General features: G+C 47.2%; 1 protein-coding gene across 6 annotated transcripts in view; it reads right to left on the reverse strand.

Moving 5' to 3' along the window:
• LOC144596441 (utrophin-like) overlaps positions 1-19,634 on the reverse strand; it is a 401,591-nt gene that overhangs the window by 276,112 nt on the left and 105,845 nt on the right. For all 6 annotated transcript variants that reach the window (XM_078404693.1, XM_078404692.1, XM_078404691.1 and 3 more), the window contains 5 exons: positions 16,951-17,132; positions 11,122-11,272; positions 7,816-7,935; positions 4,912-5,013; positions 2,923-3,030 (listed from right to left, as the gene is read on the reverse strand). In XM_078404693.1, the coding sequence (XP_078260819.1) occupies positions 2,923-3,030; positions 4,912-5,013; positions 7,816-7,935; positions 11,122-11,272; positions 16,951-17,132 (663 nt within the window). The remainder of the gene's footprint in view (positions 1-2,922; positions 3,031-4,911; positions 5,014-7,815; positions 7,936-11,121; positions 11,273-16,950; positions 17,133-19,634) is intronic.

Below are 19,634 nucleotides of genomic sequence, written 5' to 3' on the forward strand. Positions count from 1 at the left end.
AACTTGTTTTTTAACTCAGAGTAGTGAGGGTCTGGAACGCATTGCCAAGGTGGGAGGTGGAGGCAGATGGATAGGCACATGGAAGTGTAGTGAATAGAGGGATATGGATCATGTACAGAAACGTGAGATCAATCTAACATGGCATCATGTTCACCATAAACATTGTGGGCTGAAGGGCCCACACCCATGGTGCACTGTTCATAAGGTCATACATTATAGGAGCAGAATTAGGTCATTCAGCCCATCAAGTCTACTCCGTCATTCAATCATGGCTGATCTATCTCTCCCTCCTAAACCCCATTCTCCTGCCTTCTCCCCAAAACCCCTGACACTTGAACTAATCAAGAATCTATCAATCTCCGTTTTAAAAATACCCATTGACTTGGCCACCATTGCCTTCTGTGGCAAAGAAATCCACAGATTCACCACCCAGTGACTAAAGAAATTCCTCCTCATCTCCTTTCTAAAGGTACATCCTTTTATTCTGAGCCTTTTGTCTCTGGTCCTTGACTCTCCCACTAGTGGAAACATCCTCTCCACATCCACTCTATCCAAGCCTTTCACTATTCTGTGTGTTTCAATGAGGTCCCCCCTCACCCTTCTAAACTCCAGCGAGTACAGGCCCAGTGCCGACAAAAGCTCATCATAGGTTAACCCACTCATTCCTGGGATCATTCTTGTAAACCTCCTCTGGACCCTCTCCAGAGCCAGCACATCCTTCCTCAGATATGGGGCCACATCTGCACACAATACTCCAAATGCGGTCTGACCAGTGCCTCAGCATTACATTCCTGTTTCTATAGTCTAGCCCTCTTGAAATAAATGCATTGCATTTGCGTTCCTTACTTCCGATTCAACTTGCAAATTAACTTTTTGGGAATCCTGCACCAGCACTCCCAAGTCCCTTTGCACCTCCAATTTCTGTATTCTCTCCGCATTTAGAAAATAGTCTACACCTTTATTCCTACTACCAAACTGCATGACTCCACACTTTGCTACACTATATTCCATCTGCCACTTCTCTGCCCACTCTCCCAACCTGTCCAAGTCCTTCTGCAGGGTCCTTGGTTTCTGTACATTACCTGCCCCACCATTTATCTTCGTATAATCTGCAAGCCTGGCCACAAACCCTTTAATTCCAGCAAATCATTGATATACATCAATGATATATATAATCAATGATATATATAAATCATTGATATAGTAGCAGACCCAACACCAACCCCTGCGGAATTGGCAGCCAAGAATAACCCCCTTTATTACCATTGTTTTCTGCCATCCAGCAAACTGTTATCCATGCTAGTATCCGCCCTCTGATACAACGGCCTCTCATCTTCTTTAGCAGTCTCAAATGCGGCACATTATCAAAGACCTTCTGAAAATCCAAGTAAACAACATCCACTGACTCTCCTTTGTCTATTATTCTGCTATTTACTTTGTCAAAGAATTCCACCAGGTTTGTCAGGGAAGATCTCCCTTTCACAAAGCCACCCTGACTTCAGCCTATTTTATCTCTATTCCCCCGTGACCAGGGAGGAAGCAGTCACTCTAACCTCCAGAAACACAGCGTCCAGGTAATTCTCTCTGTCCCTGGTGTGCTGCAGCATTTGAAGCTCAGAGTCCAGGTCATCAACTTTGGCTGAGTTCTTCAATCAGCCAACACTTGCTGCAGATGTGGTTCCCAGGAGCCACCGAGGCATCCACCAGTTCCCACACCGTGCAGCTGCAGCACCGTGTAACACTGCATGTCTCCTGACAACTCCTCTTTACACTTGCTGCTTCTCTGCTCTGCCCTAGCTTGACAGGGCCGCACTCCTCTCCTCAGCCCTTCTCTCCAAAGCGTCTCGAACCAAAGCCTCACGCTGCACTTTTCCTCAGCACAGTCTCTCCGCTCGACCTCGCTTTCTTTTTATTTGCTACACTCTCTCTAGCTGAGCCTGCATCACTCTAATGCCCTGCTTTCACAATCAGCAACACAAAAAAACACTTCCAACTTCTTCCCGAAGGTATTTATTCACAAAATGCTGGAGTAACTCAGCAGGTCAGGCAGCATCTCAGGAGAGAAGGAATGGGTGACGTTTCGGGTCGAGACCCTTCTTCAGACTGATGTCAGGGGGGCGGGACAAAGGAAGGATATAGGTGGAGACAGGAAGATAGAGGGAGATCTGGGAAGGGGGAGGGGAAGAGAGGGACAGAGGAACTATCTAAAGTTGGAGAAGTCAATGTTCATACCGCTGGGCTGCAAGCTGCCCAGGCGAAATATGAGGTGCTGTTCCTCCAATTTCCAGTGGGCCTCACTATGGCAGTGGAGGAGGCTCATGACAGAAAGGTCAGACTGGGAGTGGGAGGGGGAGTTGAAGTGCTCAGCCACCGGGAGATCAGGTTGGTCAATGCGGACTGAGCGCAGGTGTTGAGCGAAGCGATCGCCGAGCCTGTGTTTGGTTTTGCCGATGTAAATAAGTTGACATCTGGAGCAGCGGATGCAATAGATGAGGTTGGAGGAGGTGCAGGTGAACCTCTGTCTCACCTGGAAAGACTGTTTGGGTCCTTGGATGGAGTTGAGGGGGGAGGTAAAGGGACAGGTGTTGCAGGGGAAAGTGCCCGGGGATGGGGTAGTTTGGGTAGGAAGGGCCGAGTGGACCATGGAGTTACGGAGTCTCTGCGGTCTCTTCGATTTGTACCAGCATTTGCAGTTATTTTCTTACATTACTCCAACTTCTTCCCGATGATTTTTAAAAGTTTTTAAAGCGGATTCTTGCTTTCAGCAAGATGGCTGCTCTCCCACTGTCTTCAGGTTTTGAAAGTACATTTCTATGTTTTATTGTCACAATGGCAATTTTACACCAATTCTACAGCTCCAGCAACATGGAAGAATTGACATTAGATAGTCCACTGAAAGTGGCTCAGTCAAACCCCACTTACTTCCAGTCTTTGGATATTTACTTCAGTTTCACTTGAGCCCGTGATACTTCTGGTATGGAGGTCAGTGAACGTATCTTCCTTCTCAATGAGCCAAGCCTCAAGCCGCAGCTGCCAGAAGAATGGACAAAAAGCTTCATAAATTGGCTTCTGCATTTTCCCCCCTGAATGCTCCATTCACTCACAAAACCTTAAATTTATGTTACTGGTAAACATACAATCACAAGACACCAACGAAAAGAGTAACACTGGAGTGATCCTGAGGAGGTCGAGTCTATCTCATGGACTGCCTTGAGTCGGTGGACTCAAACATGTCCAAGACCACTTCACCCAGCCTTAGTGGGTATACCTCAGTCGTCAATAACGCCACGATGACTGCGTTCTGACAAGGCAGTTAGTCTATCCTTAATTAGAGTCTATCATAACCAGAAACCTTGGATAGACATGGAGATTCACTCTCCACTGAAGTCCAATTTTGAGGCCTTCAAAGCCCTCACATAGCACAATAGGCCAAGTATGATCTTCGCAAGACAATTAGGGTTGCAAAGAGAGAATCCCAAAGCAAGTTGGAGGCTTAATTCAACCAAGTAGCAGTCAGATGACTGTGGCAGGCTAACATCTGAAATCGGTCGCAATTTCTACTGCATGAGCTCAATGCTTTTTAGACTTGTGTTGAACAGGCAAACAAAGTTCCACCAAGGTGCTCTTCCATACATCTTCGTGGCCGATGTTAAATCTGCTTTCACAAATGCAAACTATTGGAAAACAGTCAGCCCAGTTGGGTCATTGGATGGGTTCTGAGATCGTGCAGTAATCAAGGGGCCATAGTCTTCGCAGCATCTTCAACCTTTCACCTCAATAGTTTTCTATCCACATTTGCTCCAAGGAGACCTCCATCATTGCAGTCCCCAGAAAATATGAAGCAAAATGTTTCATAGAAACATAGAAAATAGGTGTAGGAGTAGGCCATTCGGCCCTTCGAGCCTGCACAACCATTCAATATGATCATGGCTGATCATCCAACTCAGTATCCCGTACCTGCCTTCTCTCCATAACCCCTGATCCCTTTAGCCACAAGGGCCACATCTAACTCCCTCTTAAATATAGCCAATGAACTGGCCTCAACTACCTTCTGTGGCAGAGAATTCCACAGATTCACCACTCTCTGTGTGAAAAAAAACGTTCTCATCTCGGTCCTAAAAGACTTCCCCCTTATCCTTAAACTGTGACCCCTTGTTCTGGACTTCCCCAACATCGGGAACAATCTTCCTGCATCTAGCCTGTCCAACCCCTCAATGCCAACCACCCAGCAGCTTCAACAACGACCACAAAGAAGGGTTTTCAAAGATTGACAATGGCCCACATCTGTGCTAGTCACCCAGACAATATAGACCCCTGCAATGTGCGTAGACGAAAGATAGGTCTTGAAGGGCAGCATCTCCCTGGCACGACATTCAAGCTCCGGATCACTATGACAATAGGAACACCTATGTGAGGATGTTATTTACTGTCCACAACTCAGCCTTCAACACCATTATACCGAATATGCTCTTATCAAAACTTCTGGGCCTTGTCCTTCCAGCCTCCATCTGTGCACTGGCTTCTGATCTCAGTCGGGTGGCGATATCATTTCCTCCACCCTGACCCTCAAGACTTATGTGCGGCACGGTGGCGCAGCGACAGAGTTGCTGCCTTACAGCGAATGCAGCGCCGGAGACCCGGGTTCCATCCCGACTACGGGTGCTGTCTGTACGGAGTTTGTACGTTCTCCCCGTGACCTGCGTGGGTTTTCTCCGAGATCTTCCATTTCCTCCCACACTCCAAAGACGTACAGGTTTGTAGGTTAATTGGCTTGTTAAATGTAAAAATTGTCCCTAGTGTGTGTGTGTAGGATAGTGTTAATGTGCGGGAATCGCTGGTCGGCGTGGACCCGGTGGGCCGAAGGGCCTGTTTCCGCGCTTTATCTCTAAACTATCCAAATATTTTGTCTACCTGGTCGTCTGAGAGTTGCTGCCACCGAGTGAAGATATTCTGTAGTAATTGCCATCGCTCTTCAGTCCAACGACAAACTGCTGCCCAGCGCACACCCAGTGACTAATAATCAAAATAAAAAATGAACAAAATTAACATAGGTTTAACCGTAGGACATAGGTTCAAGGTGAAGGGGAAAATTTTTAATAGCAATCTGAGGCATAACTTTTTTACACAAAGGGTGGTGGGTGTGTGGAACAAGCTGCCAGAGGCGGTAGTTGAGGCTGGGACTATCGCAATGTTCAAGAAACATTTAAACAGGTTGGGGGAATATGGACCAAACACAGGCAGATGGGACTAGTGTAGCTGGGACATGTTGGCCGGTGTGGGCAAGTTGGGCTGAAGGGTCAGTTTTCACGCTGCATGACTATGACTGGGCCTACCCAGAATAAATCATGAATATGATAAAGAGTCTGGTTGTTCACCAACTGCAAGCTTGCGATTGATGTAAAACCAAAGGCTTCTTTTGTGAGTGTTGCTCTATCAATGGGGAAATATTATGTCTCTTCTTCTGCTAAATGGTTTGGAAAGAATGGCCGGAAGTGTATTTTCTATGTTTCTATGTATTTTACCTGATGACAACGTCATATTCCAGGGTCTAACGAGACAGATCACTATCAGAGACAAGACATTGATGAATGGCACCTTCGTGGAAAATTCGGTAACAGTGAGCTTGGTTATCGTAAGAAATGGCTGGGATGAGACATTAAGGAGATTTATTGCAACCAAACCTCCACCCATACCACACCTCCGTACAGTGTGGAAGGCGTTGAGAAGGGAGGGTGAGATGGCTGTTCATGAATGGTCCAAAAGCACAAAGACTATTTGGATGCAGGGCAGAGAAGAGGAGGACATTTTGAAAAAATGAACTTGGTGGGAAAGAGCTTGGAAATCGGGACTGAATACTAATGCACAGGATTTTATCACATATATTAGTATTTGCAGCTATTGATTGTAATCATTCACATTTTCTTATTTTGCTATAATGGGAACCAATATGCAAGTTGAAAAGAAGACAGACACAAAAAGCTGGAGGAACCCGAAGAATGGTCTCGACCCAAAACGCCACCCATTCCTTCTCTCCAGAGATGCTGCCTGTCCCGCTGAGTTACCCCAGCATTTTGTGTCTATCTGCAGTTCCTTCCTACACATTGATAAGTTAAAAACTCAAGCAGGTCGGAAGAGAGGAAAATGGGCATAAATAAATTCCAGGAGGTATATTAGATGGTGTCATTTAAAATGGCTGACTTGGGCATGACCAAGTGCCAAGAGGGGGGATTGGTGTAGGAACATTTGAAAATTATGATAGATTGGTCGTTTGTAATGTGTTTAACCTCAGAACTTGCATACTGGGGAAGCACAGTGGGAACAATGGCCAACATAGGGAACGTAAGGATGTTCTGAGGCAATAAATAGATTTAACATGGTGTTAAGGTTTATTTAATTTGTACACTAAGTCGAGGGCAATAAAACTGCTCAGGAAAAAGTGTATTTTGTTGCATCCATTTATAGACAATAGACAATAGGTGCAGGAGTAGGCCATTCGGCCCTTCGAGCCAGCACTGCCATTCAATGTGATCATGGCTGATCATTCTCAATCACTACCCCGTTCCTGCCTTCTCCCCATACCCCCTGACTCCGCTATCCTTAAGAGCTCTATCTAGCTCTCTCGAATGCATTCAGAGAATTGGCCTCCACTGCCTTCTGAGGCAGAGAATTCCACAGATTTACAACTCTCTGACTGAAAAAGTTTTTCCTCATCTCCGTTCTAAATGGCCTACCCCTTATTCTTAAACTGTGGCCCCTGGTTCTTGACTCCCCCAACATTGGGAACATGTTTCCTGCCTCTAACGTGTCCAAACCCTTAATAATCTTATACGTTTCGATAAGATCCCCTCTCATCCTTCTAAATTCCAGTGTATTTTAGATGACCAGCCCAGCCATAGCAGGGGGGCTATGTGAGGATGCTGTTCATTGACTTTAGTTCAGCTTTCAACACAATAGACTGGTTGAGAAGCTGCTGGAACTGGGGCTTAGCACCCCTCTGTGTGCCTGGGTCCTGGACTTTCTCACCGCCAGGCCCCAAGTGGTCAGGATGGGGGAACACACATCTAGCCCCCTCACCCTGAACACAGGATCCTCCATGGGAGTCCGCATCACAGAGGATCTGACATGGGCAACACACATTGCCGCACTGGTGGGTAAGGCAAAGCAGCGCCTTTACCACCTTAGACAGCTGAGGAAATTCAGAGTGTCTCTGAGGATCCTTCAGTGCTTCTACTCTGGGGCTGTAGAGAGCATCCTGTCCGGCAACATTACAGTCTGGTTTGGGAACAGCTCTGCCCAGGACAGGATGGCCCTGCAGAGAGTAGTGCGTGCGGCAGAACGCACCATGGGAACTACACTCGCCCCCCTGCAGGACCTATAGATCAGGAGGTGCAGATCCAGAGCAAGCAAGATCATGAGGGACCCCTGCCACCCCAGTAACGGACTGTTCCAGATGCTACGGTCAGGCAAACGCCTCCGCTGTCACGCTGTGAAAACGGAGAGGATGAGACGGAGTTTCTTCCCACAGGCCATCAGGACTGTTAACTTTTATAACTCCAGAGACTAAATTTTTGTCTACACTATAGTAACTTATTAACTTTATTTATATGCTGTAACTGTAATTCTTTTTTGTGTACAATCCGCAGGCATTGCAACTTTCATTTCACTGCACATAGTGTATGTGTATGTGACAAATAAACTTGACTTGACTTGACTTGACTCAAGGGGCCAAATGCACCTATTTTTCTATGTTTTTTTATCACATAGCAAATTTGGTCTCCTCTTCCAAACAATGCATCATCTCGAGAACTCAAATACCTGTAATTTATCCTCCAGTATAGCTGTTGCACCATCACCACTGTTCTCATCCACTACCACCACCATGTGGGTCAGAGAGTTCACCTTCACCTGCTCCATCTCCAAGTCACTTTGTAACACCTGAGGGAAAAAAAGTAACGTGTAATCAAATCAAACACAACACAAAATTACCTTCACGCTACAAAAAACATCTAAATTCCCAACACGTTCACAATCTGATCGACACAAAATGCTGGAGTAACTCAGTGGGTCAGGCAGCATCTCTGGAGAGAAGGAATGGGTGACGTTTCGGGTCGAGACCCTTCTTCCATTCCTTCTCTCCAGAGATGCTGCCTGTCCTGCTGAGTTACTCCAGCATTTTGTGTCTACGGTTTAAGCCAGCGTCTGCAGTTCCTTCCCACACGAGTTCACAGTGGGTTTATCAAAACATCAAAATTGGTTCCAGGATCATCTTAGTAGAATGAGGTGTGTTCAAATGAGGTGAAGGAACAGTGCTAATAAGATGTGTTTCAACCTGCAGATGGAGAGGCATGAGGGAGGACCTGGCTAAAGTTGATTGGAAGTGGACCCGAGCAAAGATGACAGTGGAGCTGCAATGGCAGGAGTTTCTGAGAGTAATTCGGAAGACGCGGGATCTTTTCATCCCAAAGAGGAAGAACCATACTACGGGGAGAATGAGAATGAAGAAGATTGCAAAAAGTAGTGAACACTGTCCAGTCCATCACAGGTACTGACCTTCCCATCATTCTACCAGAGTCGCTGCCTCAAAAAGGCAGCCAGCATCATCACAGACCCACACCACCTTGGCCACGCCATCGGGAAGAATGAATAGTAACATCCAGGTTCAGGAACTGCTTCTTCCCTCAAATCATCAAGCTATTAATCACTAAAACCTCCAAAAGGGCTCAGTAGGAGCCTCTTGAGCCCCACGTACTGCTCTGTTTGGGGTGGACTGGTCAGGTACTGACCGACCCGCGCGGCCACCTCCGGCTGTAGACATCTCACCAGGTGGTGGAACTTCTCCTGGTCTTCCTCCACCCTCTTAAGATGGAACTGGGATTCCGCCTGCACGAACCACAGGTGCGGCTGATGGGCCCAGAACGGCGGTAGGTGAACCTCGCCCGCGCTCGCTCCCACCTGCGACATGCTGCTGTGCTCTTCAAATCTCTCTAGTTTGGCGCCAGACACTCGAATAACTCGCGCTCCCGCACCACATGACCCGTTAGCCAATCCGAGAGTTCGAGAACCCCTGGCCAATCCGTATGTCCCTACACTGAACTATATAGACTTGAGAGCATTATTTTTGACTTGGCACTATTATTGTCCATTTATTTTTCTGTTTGTTTTTTTTAACATATATACTGAACAGAGTACTGTCTATCAGAGTACTGATAGACACAAAATGGTGGAGTAACTCAGTGGGTCAGGCAGCATCTCTGGAGAGAAGGAATGGGTGACGTTTCGGGTCGAGACCCTTCTTCAGACTGGTTAGGGATAAGGGAAACGAGAGATATAGACGGTGATGTGGAGAGATAAAGAACAATGAATGAAAGATGTGCTAAAAACTAATGGAGGATTCGTACACTTGGAACAGCAAAAAATTCGAGGACTTTTCAAGGACTTAAGGTCCAAAAACCCCATTTTCAAGGACCCAAATCCAGCAAAATTGATGTTTTTTCCAGTAAGACTGTATACTGTGGAACCGCGGCTGCAGCGGTGGGAACTGGAGGCAGGAGCTGCCGGGGCAGGTTCGCCACCGTCCCGGAGCCGGGACAAGGCGAGAGAACGCAGCGCCCCCTCGCGAACAACAAACCCCAGGAAACTCCCCTCCTCGTCCGCCACCACCACTCACCCCGGGGATGCGGGGCATCTGAACAACAACAACTATACTTGTGTTTGTTCTTATTTCACTGCCCTAGAGGGAGACGGGGCCGAGGAAGAGAGTGGAGCAGCGGCACAGATATCGCTAGCTCTGGGAGAGAACGGTAGAGAGAGAGGGGGGGAAGAGAGAGAGGGGGGGAAGAGAGAGTCGGGGACAGGGAGAGTCGGGGACGGGGAGAGCCGGGGGAGAGAGAGTCGGGGGTAGAGAGAGTCGGGGGTAGAGAGAGTCGGGGGTAGAGAGAGTCGGGGGTAGAGAGAGTCGGGGGTAGAGAGAGTCGGGGGTAGAGAGAGTCGGGGGTAGAGAGAGTCGGGGGTAGAGAGAGTCGGGGGTAGAGAGAGTCGGGGGTAGAGAGAGTCGGGGGTAGAGAGTCGGGGGTAGAGAGTCGGGGGTAGAGAGTCGGGGGTAGAGAGTCGGGGGTAGAGAGTCGGGGGAGGAGAGTCGGGGGTAGAGAGTCGGGGGTAGAGAGTCGGGGGTAGAGAGTCGGGGGTAGAGAGTCGGGGGTAGAGAGTCGGGGGTAGAGAGTCGGGGGTAGAGAGTCGGGGGTAGAGAGTCGGGGTAGAGAGTCGGGGTAGAGAGTCGAGGTAGAGAGTCAGGGATAGAGAGTCAGGGATAGAGAGTCAGGGTAGAGGGTGCAGCGGGTGAGAGCGGGAGCGCGGGAGGATGTCAGAGGGTGAAGAAGCGCTGCCACTTGCGGGGGTTGCTCTCTACCTCTCTCTCTCTCTCCCCCCCTCTCTCTCTCTCTCTCTCTCTCTCTCTCTCTCTCTCTCTCTCTCTCTCTCTCTCACTCAGAGCCAGCCAGATCTGCGCCGCTCCTCCACTCTCTTCCCCGGCCCCGTCTCCCTTTAGCGCAGCGATATAAGAACAAACACAAGTGGTGTGGTTGTTGTTCAGAAGCCCCGGGGTGAGTGGCGGCGGTGAGGAGGGAAAAACAGGCGACACGGACAAACATGTCTAACAATGTTTCCCGACTTTTAATAAAAATACGCATTATAAACAATGAAAAAAACTCTGCATGAATGAATACTTTTATCATAAAATGTGAATTGTCAAGGACTTTCACGGACCTATGATAAATCCAAGGACTTTCAAGGCCTTGAAAAACAGTTTCAAATTCAAGGACTTTCAAGGACAGTACGAGCGAGCCCTGCTAATGATAATAAAGGAAACAGGCCATTGGAAGCTGTATGTAGGGTGAAAATGAGAAGCTAGTGCGACTTGGGTGGGGGTGGGATAGAGAGAGAGAGGGAATGCCGGGGCTACCTGAAGTGAGCGGAAGAAAAATTCATCCCACTGGGCCGTAAGCTGCCCAAGGGAAATATGAGATGCTGTACCTCTAGCTTTGAACACAGTTGTCAAACAGTGCTACTGCTCACCATCACAGCTATTCTTATAGGCTGGAGATTTGGAGGATGCTTAAGACTTACCTTGTGCTCCTCAATCTTATTTTTCAAGGACTCCAGCTCATCTCCGACAGGCTGTGCTTCCATCCTTTGAATACGCTCTTCTGTCTGAGTCAGCCATTTTGACAGCTGTTCCAACTGCTGCTGCTGGAGTTCCATGAGTACCTCATGAAGCCTGAAAACAGAATGCATTTTTAATTTAAGCATCAGAGAATGGACAGAGCATCTAGTTATTCACCTTCCTGAAAAAAAGGGTATAGGATTGCATCATTTTAATATCCGACTTGTTCTATCTGGGACATACACCGATCAGCCAAAACATTATGACCTGACGAGCCAAAACATTATGACCACCTGCCTAATATGCTGTTGGTCCTCCGTGTGCAGCCCCATACGCAGCAGGGTGCGATGCACTGTGTATTGTGACACATTCCTCCTGTGACCACCATTAACATTTTCTGTGACTTGTGCCACAGTCGACCTTCTGTCAGACGGGATAGCCTTCGTTGCCCTCGCGCATCGACGAACCTTGGGCGCCCAACACCCTGTCTGTCGCCGGTTTGTGGTTTGTCCCTCCTCGGACCACTGTCGGTAGGTACTCACCACTGCTGACCGGGAGCACCCCACAAGCCTTGCCGTTTCAGAGATGCTCTGACCCAGTCGTCTGGCCATAACAACTTGGCCCTTGTCAAAGTCGCTCAGGTCTTTACTCATGACAATACAACACTCTTGACTCTCGCGAAGATAAGGCATGAAGAACTTAAAGCACACCATATTATAATGTGTGTTACTTCAATCATCGATTGCTGTGACATAAAATACTGCTGTTCATTTTTTTAAGTTACTACAATGAGCATGTCAATATTCCTAACACTACCTGTAAAACTAGGTGTCAACATGAATTGGGGAAGGCACGGGAATTTGCAATTGTTCTTACACTGAAGGTTCAAGGAAAAACTTAGAGATGGTCAACTTCATTAAGGGTCCTGATAAGTAGCAAGATCATGAGGGGCCAGTTTCCACGCTGTATCGCTAAACTAAATAAGACGCGTGTAAGATGTCAGTCTGAAGAAGGGTCTCGACCCGAAACATCACCCATTCTTTCTATCCAGAGATGCTGCCAGTCTAGCCGAGTTACTCCAGCAGTTTTTTTTGTCTATCTAAGATGTTTGTGAGGTCGAATTTGGCCATAGACAATAGGTGCAGGAGGAGGCCATTCGGCCCTTCGAGCCAGCACCACCATTCAATGTGATCATGGCTGATCATTCTCAATCAGTACCCCGTTCCTGCTTTCTCCCCATACCCCCTGACTCCGCTATCCTTAAGAGCTCTATCTAGCCCTCTCTTGAATGCATTCAGAGAATTGGCCTCCACTGCCTTCTGAGGCAGAGAATTCCACAGATTCACAACTCTCTGACTGAAAAAGTTTTTCGTCATGTCAGTTCTAAATGGCCTACCCCTTATTCTTAAACTGTGGCTCCTTGTTCTGGACTCCCCCAACATTGGGAACATGTTTTCTGCCTCTAACGTGTCCAACCCCTTAATAATCTTATATGTTTCGATAAGATCTCCTCTCATCCAATATTTGGAATATTGTTTTCAGATTTTAGTCCCAACTGCTATAGAAAGGATGTATAAGCTGGATAGAGCGCAGAGAAGTTTTACGAGGATGTCACAGAGTTAGAGAACTTGGAAACACACCCCTGGACCAACTTGCCCATGCCAACCAAGATGCCCCATCTACACTAGTCCCAATGCTTGCATTTCACCCAAATCCCTCTAAACCTTTCCTATCCACGTACAAGTCCAAATGTTGTTTAAATGTTGTTATAGTACTTACCTCAACTACCCCCTCTGGCAGCTCGTTCCATATACCCACCACCCTCTGCATGAAAAGGTTGCCCCTCCACTCCCTATTAAATCTTTCCCCTCTCCTCTGGTTCTTGATTCTCCTGTTCTGGGTAAAGGATTCTGTCCATCGACCCTATCTTTCCCTTCGTGCTCTCATACACCTCTAAGATCACCGCTCATCCCCATGCATTCCAAAGAATAACGGCCTAGCCTGGCCAACCTAGTGGAGGAGCAACGGTAGAGTCGCTGCCTTACAGCCCCTGGGCCATGGGTCCCAGGTTCGATCCTGACTATGGGCACTTGTCTGTACGGAGTTTGTACGTTGTACCCATGACCTGCGTGGATTTTCTACGAGATCTTCGGTTTCGTCCCACGCTACAGTTTTGTAGGTTAATTGGCTTGGTATAAATGTAAATTGTCCTTAGTGTGTGTAGATAGTATTAATGTGCGGGGATCGCTGGTCGATGCAGACTCGTGGGCCAAAGGGCCTGTTTCCGCACTGTATCTCTAAACTAAACTAAACTAAACTAAAACACTCCCAATAACCCAGGAACTCAAGTTCTGGACCATGTTCGTAAATCTTCTCCACACTCCCTCCAGCTTAACAACATATTTTCAAAAGCCGGGTGGCCAAAACTGCAATTGTGCCCTCACCAATATCTTGTACAACTGTAACATAACATCCTAACTTCTGTACTCAATACCCTGACTCATAAAAGCCAATGTGCCGAAAGCCTTCTTGACCACACTGTGACGCCACTTTCAAGGAACTATGTACCGGCATTCCTAGATCCCCCTGCTCTACGACACTGCCTCGAGCCCTGCCATTCACAGTGAAGTTCCTGCCTTTGTTTGACTTAACAAAATGCAACACCTTGCACTTATTCCTTTACTCTCCTTTACCCTCTCTACACCAACGACTGCACCTCCACAGACTCCTTTGTCAAACTCCTCAAGTTTGCGGACGACACAACCCTGATTGGACTGATCCAGGATGGGGAGGAATCTGCCTAGAGACGGGAAGTGACACAGCTGGCGTCCTGGTGCCATCGCAACAACCTGGAGCTCAATGCTCTCAAGACAGTGGAAGTAATTGTAGACTTTCGAAGAGCTCCCCCCACTCACCATCAACAACACCACAGTCACATCTGTGGAGTCATTTAAGTTCCTTGGAACCATCATCTCCAGGGACCTTAAATTGGGGGGGCACCATCGACTCCACAGTCAAAAAGGCTCAACAGAGGATGTACTTCCTGCAGCAACTGAGGAAACACAATCTGCCACAGGCAATGATGGTCCAATTCTAACCTGCTATCATTGAGTCCGTCCTCACCTTCTTCATCATAGTCTGGTTTGGCTCAGCCGCCAAGCATGACATCCGGAGGCCGCAACGGATCGTTCGCACAGCTGAGAAGGTTGTTGGCTGCAACCTTCCCCCCATTGACGAACTGTACACTGCAAGGGCCAGGAAGCGAGCGGGCAAGATCATCTCTGAACCCTCTCACCCTGGCCACACTTCCCTCTGGAAGGCGACTCCGGACTGTCAAAGCAGCCTCAGCCAGACATAAAAACAGCTTTTTTCCACGAGTGATAATTCTACTCAATAACCAAAGTCTGTTGTCTCTTTTTTTGCTCTGGTTTATTTTCACCCACATGTTTAGACCGTAATGGTGTATCCTTATCGTTTTGATGTGGTTATGCTTTATTCTTAATTGTTAACTGTATGTTTGTGTTGTCATTTGTGAGCGGAGCACCAAGGCACATTCCTTGTATATGCACATACTTGGCCAATAAACGTATTCATTCATTCATTCGTTCATTCATTATCTGCATTAAACTCCATCAACATTCCTCAGCCCATTTGCCCAACTGATCAAGATCCTGCTGTAATTTCTGTCACCATCTTTGCTATCCACCATACCACCTACTTTAGGGTCATCTGAAAACTTACCTTGTACAACCATGCCTTGTACGTTCTCATCCAAATCATGGATGTAAACAGACTTGAGGGTCCGAGCAAAAGGGAGAGGTTGGGCAGGCTAGGAGTTTATTCCTTGGAGCACAGGAGGGGTGATCTTAAAGGGGTATGTAAGATCATGAGAGGGATGGGGTAAATGCAGACACTTTTACCCAAGGTAGTGGAATCAAGAACCAAAGAACTGAGTTTGAAGGTGAAAAGCAAAATATAGGAAACTGAGGGCCAACTTTTTCATACTGAGGATGGTGGGTATATGGAACGAGCTATCAGAGGAGGTAGTTGAGGCAGGTACTATAACAACATTTAATTGGCATTTGGACAGGCAATAGGATAAGAAAGTTTCATAGGGAGACTAGACCAAGTGGACCCGTTGGGCCCAAACCTCTCCTGCATTGGTGCAGCACCCTCTCCTCCCCCACTCCCCCCTTTCCCTCCCCCTCTCCCACCTCCCACTCCCTCCTCCCCTCGCCCCTCCCCTTCCCCCTCCTCCTTTCCACCCCTCCACTCCCCTCCCTCCCTCCCCCTCCATCCCTCCCCCTCCCTCCTTTCCCCCCCTCTCCCTCCACCCCCTCCCCTTCCCCTCACCCCATTCCCCTCAACCCCCCTTATCCTCCCTCCTTTCCCCCCCCTCCCTCCACCCCCTCCCTCCCCAGGAGATAGATTTAAACTTTAAAATATGAATAACTTAAAAAAACATAACACCGATTTCAATGAAACTTCTTCCATTAGCACCAAAGGGACGATGGTGAGTAAGGTGGGCCTAAAATTGTCACGCTATCATGTACCGTTTTGGCTGTAGTTCAGGAACAAACAAACGAGAGTTATAGTATATGATGGGTCAAACACGAACAGGTTGGACTAGTGTAGATGGGGCATCTTGGTCACTTGGACAAGTCAGACCGTTTCTGTGCTGTATGATTCAATTAGACGGGAGCTCGGGAGGGGACATTAAGAGCAGTTGTTATTCAATAAGTCCACATCTGACGTGTGAGTCATCAAAGGCCAATTAATCAAAGTTTAAGACCGGCATCTTTAAGTAAGGAGGAGGTATAACGATGGTGTCCCAACCTGAAATGTCACCTATCCAGGTTCTCCAGAGATGCTGCCTGGCCCACTGAGTTACTCCAGCACTTTGTGTCTTTCTTTTGTCTGGTAAGGAAACTTTGGATGACCAAGGAGGTTCTAAGTTTGGTCACCAAAAGTGTATGCAAGGTTTAAGAAGATGAACTCAGACAGTGGGTGCCTGGAATGCACTGCCAGGGTTGGTGGTGGAGACAGATGCAATAGTGGCACTTAGAGGCTTTTGAAAAGGCACATGGATACACAGAATGGTGGGATATTTATCATGTGTAGGCAGAAAAGAGTTGATTTTGGCATCATGTTTAGTACAGATATTATACACCGATCAACCAAAACATTATGACTACAGATAGGCGAAGTGAATAACATTGATTATCTTGTTACAATGGCACCTGTCAAGGGGTGGGATATATTAGGCAGCAAGTGAACAGTCAGTTCTTGAAGTTGATGTGTTGGATGCAGGAGAAATGGGCAGGAGTAAAGACCTGAGCGACTTTGACAAGGGCCAAATTATTATGGCCAGACGACTGGGTCAGAGCATCTCTGAAACGGCAAGGCTTGTGGGGTGCTCCCGGTCAGCAGTGGTGAGTACTGACCGACAGTGGTCCGAGGAGGGACAAACCACAAACCGGCGACAGACAGGGTGTTGGGCGCCCAAGGCTCATCGATGCGCGAGGGCAACGAAGGCTATCCCGTCTGGTCCGAACCAACAGAAGGTCGACTGTGGCACAAGTTACAGAAAATTTTAATGGTGGTCACGGGAGGAATGTGTCACAATACACAGTGCATCACACCCTGCTGCGTATGGGGCTGCACACGGAGGACCAACAGCAGATTAGGCAGGTGGTCATAATGTTTAGGCTCATCAGGTCATAATGTTATGCCGAGGTGTTTGTTCCTTTGCTGTACTGTTCTCTGTTCTAGTGAGGAGGTTTATAACTTACTTGGCTTGTCTGTCCATGCTTTCAACTCTCAGCGCTTCCCATCTAGAATTGAGCAAAGTCATCTGCTCTCTGATCTCATCTTCCTCCTCTTCTGTTAGATTGGCCTGTGCAATGAGTTGATTTCCAGCCTGAAGTACACTGCCCACATTACTCTGGTGAGCAGTCAACTCCATCATAAATGTCTGGACCAGAAAGGATAAGAAAGACAATTAAATAGGGTCTGCATGATCAATAATACCTCCCCATCACTGAGCTCATTTAGTTCACTCACTAATCACTCGATATCCAATTTTGGTTGTCAAAGATTTCCGTAAACACGTCACTGTGTTATAATTTTATTTCACTTCTTTTGGGCTTTGCATAATTTTCCTTTAAGTTTTCAGAATACATTATTTTTTAATAAAATGAAGGATTGCTTTTGGCAAATAATTAATTTTCATCTGAATGCAAAATATGGTTGGCTTGGCATTCATCACAAAATCTGTCTCCATGATTCTATTTCCATTTATACCACCGCTGGCCTAAAATTTTTCTTTCTGTGATTGGACTAATACTACTCTTAGCCCTCAGACCAATTACTTTTTCCTCTTCTTAAGTCTTTCCCCGTATATTCTACTTTTATTTTCCAATTCTGAAAGTTCATTAGCCTGCAAGGTATAAACAGTTCATAAGTGATAAGTGTAGAATTAGGCCATTCGGCCCACCAAGTCTACCCCGTCATTCGAATCATAGCATGGAAATGACCTTTCAGCCCAACTTGTCCATGCCGACCAAGATGCCCCATGTAAGCGTGTCCCATATCCCTCTAAACCGTTCCTATTAATGTACCAGTCCAAGTGCTTTACCACCTCATTCCATATACACACCACCCTCTGACTGAAAAAGCGCTCCTTCAGGTTTCTATTAAATCTTTCCCCTCTCACCTTAAAACCTATGCCTTCTGGTTCTTGATTTCCCTACCCTGGGTACAAGACTCTGTGCATTCACCCAATCAAACCTCTCATGATTTTAGGAAAGAAATCTGCAGATGCTGGTTTAAATCAAAGGTGGGACACAAAATGCTGGAGTAACTCAGCGGGTCAGGCAGCATCTCGGGAGAGAAGGAATGGGTGACGTTTCGTGTCGAGACCTGAAACGACACCCATTCCTTCTCTCCCGAGATGCTGCCTGACCCGCTGAGTTACTCCAGCATTTTGTGACTACCCTCATGATTGTACACCTCTTTGGATCACCAGTATTAGACAGTAACACACTCAAGTTGATAGGAGCAGGTAGTTTGCTGGAAAAGGAATGTCAAAAAAGTGGGATGCTTTTAAAAGTGTAGTGACTAGGGCCTGCATGTTCCTGTTCAAGTGAAGGGCAAGGCAGGTGCACGTATGGAAACTTGGAGGACAAGAGAAATCGAGGTTCTGGTCAAGAAAAAGGAGGCATGGGACAGCTGGATTCAAGTGTATCCCTGGAGGAGTTTCGGGAACTGAGGAGCACACTAAAGAAGGAAATCATAAGTGCAAAAGGGGGCAGAAGAGTTTATTGTTTAGTAGATAATATGAAGGAAAATCCAAAAAGGAAAACATTAAGGAAAAAAGGGTTACCAAAGCGAGAATCAAAGCAGTCAAGGTCATTCATCTCTGTGTGGAGCCACAGGAGATGGGCAAGCCCTCAATGAGTATTTCTCCTCTGTTATTACCATGAAGAAAAACATGAAGACCAGGGGAACTTGGGGCAGTCAAAGGAAGTATCTTGAGGACAGTCAGCATTACAGTCGAGGTGGTACTGAATATCATAACGCGTATGAAGGTAGACAAATCTCCCTGGTTTGATCAGATACACGAGGACACTGTGGGAAGCGAGAGAAGGAATTGCTGGAGCTCTGGCTGAGATTTACCAGTCACCATTAAATACGAGTGAGGTGCTGGAACACTAGATGGTTGCACATGTTGTACATCTATGATGTGGTGCAGCGGTAAAGCTGCTGCCTTACAGCATCAGAGACCTGGGTTCAATCCTGCCTACATGTGCTTGCCTGTACGGAGTTTGCACGTTCTCCCCGTGACCTGCGTGGGTTTTCTCCGGTATCTCCGGTTTCCTCTCACACTCCAAAGACAAAAAAGTTTGTAGGTTAATTGGCTTGGCATAATTGTAAGTTGTCGCTAGTGTGTGTAGGATAGTGTTAGTGTGCGGAGATCACTGGTCGCGCAGATTGGGTGGGCCGAAGGACCTGTTTCCGCGCTCTATCTCACAGGGGTAGAGTTGCCGCCTTACAGCGAATGGAGAGCCAGAGACTCAGGTTTGATCCCGACTACAGGCGTCGTCTGTACGGAATTTGTACGTTCTCCCCGTGACCTGCGTGGGTTTTCTCCGAGATCTTCGGTTTCCTCCCACACTCCAAAAACGTACAGGTTTGTAGGTTAATTGGCTGGGTTCATTTTTAAAAAATGTAAAAATTGTCCCTAGTGTGTGTAGGATAGTGTTAATGTGTGGGGATCGCTGGGCGGCGCGGACCCGGTGGGCCGAAGGGCCTGTTTCCGCGCTGTATCTCTAAATCTAAAAAATCTAATCTAAACTACACTAAATAGAGGGCTGCAAGTGTAGGCCTGGGAATGATAGGCCAGTGAGCCTAACATCTGTGGTCAGACAGTTACTACAAGTTCTGAGGGGTAAGAACCTATTTAGATGGATTTAAA

Source organism: Rhinoraja longicauda, chromosome 9 (assembly GCF_053455715.1).
Source record: "Rhinoraja longicauda isolate Sanriku21f chromosome 9, sRhiLon1.1, whole genome shotgun sequence".
NCBI classification, from domain to species: Eukaryota; Metazoa; Chordata; class Chondrichthyes; order Rajiformes; family Arhynchobatidae; genus Rhinoraja; species Rhinoraja longicauda.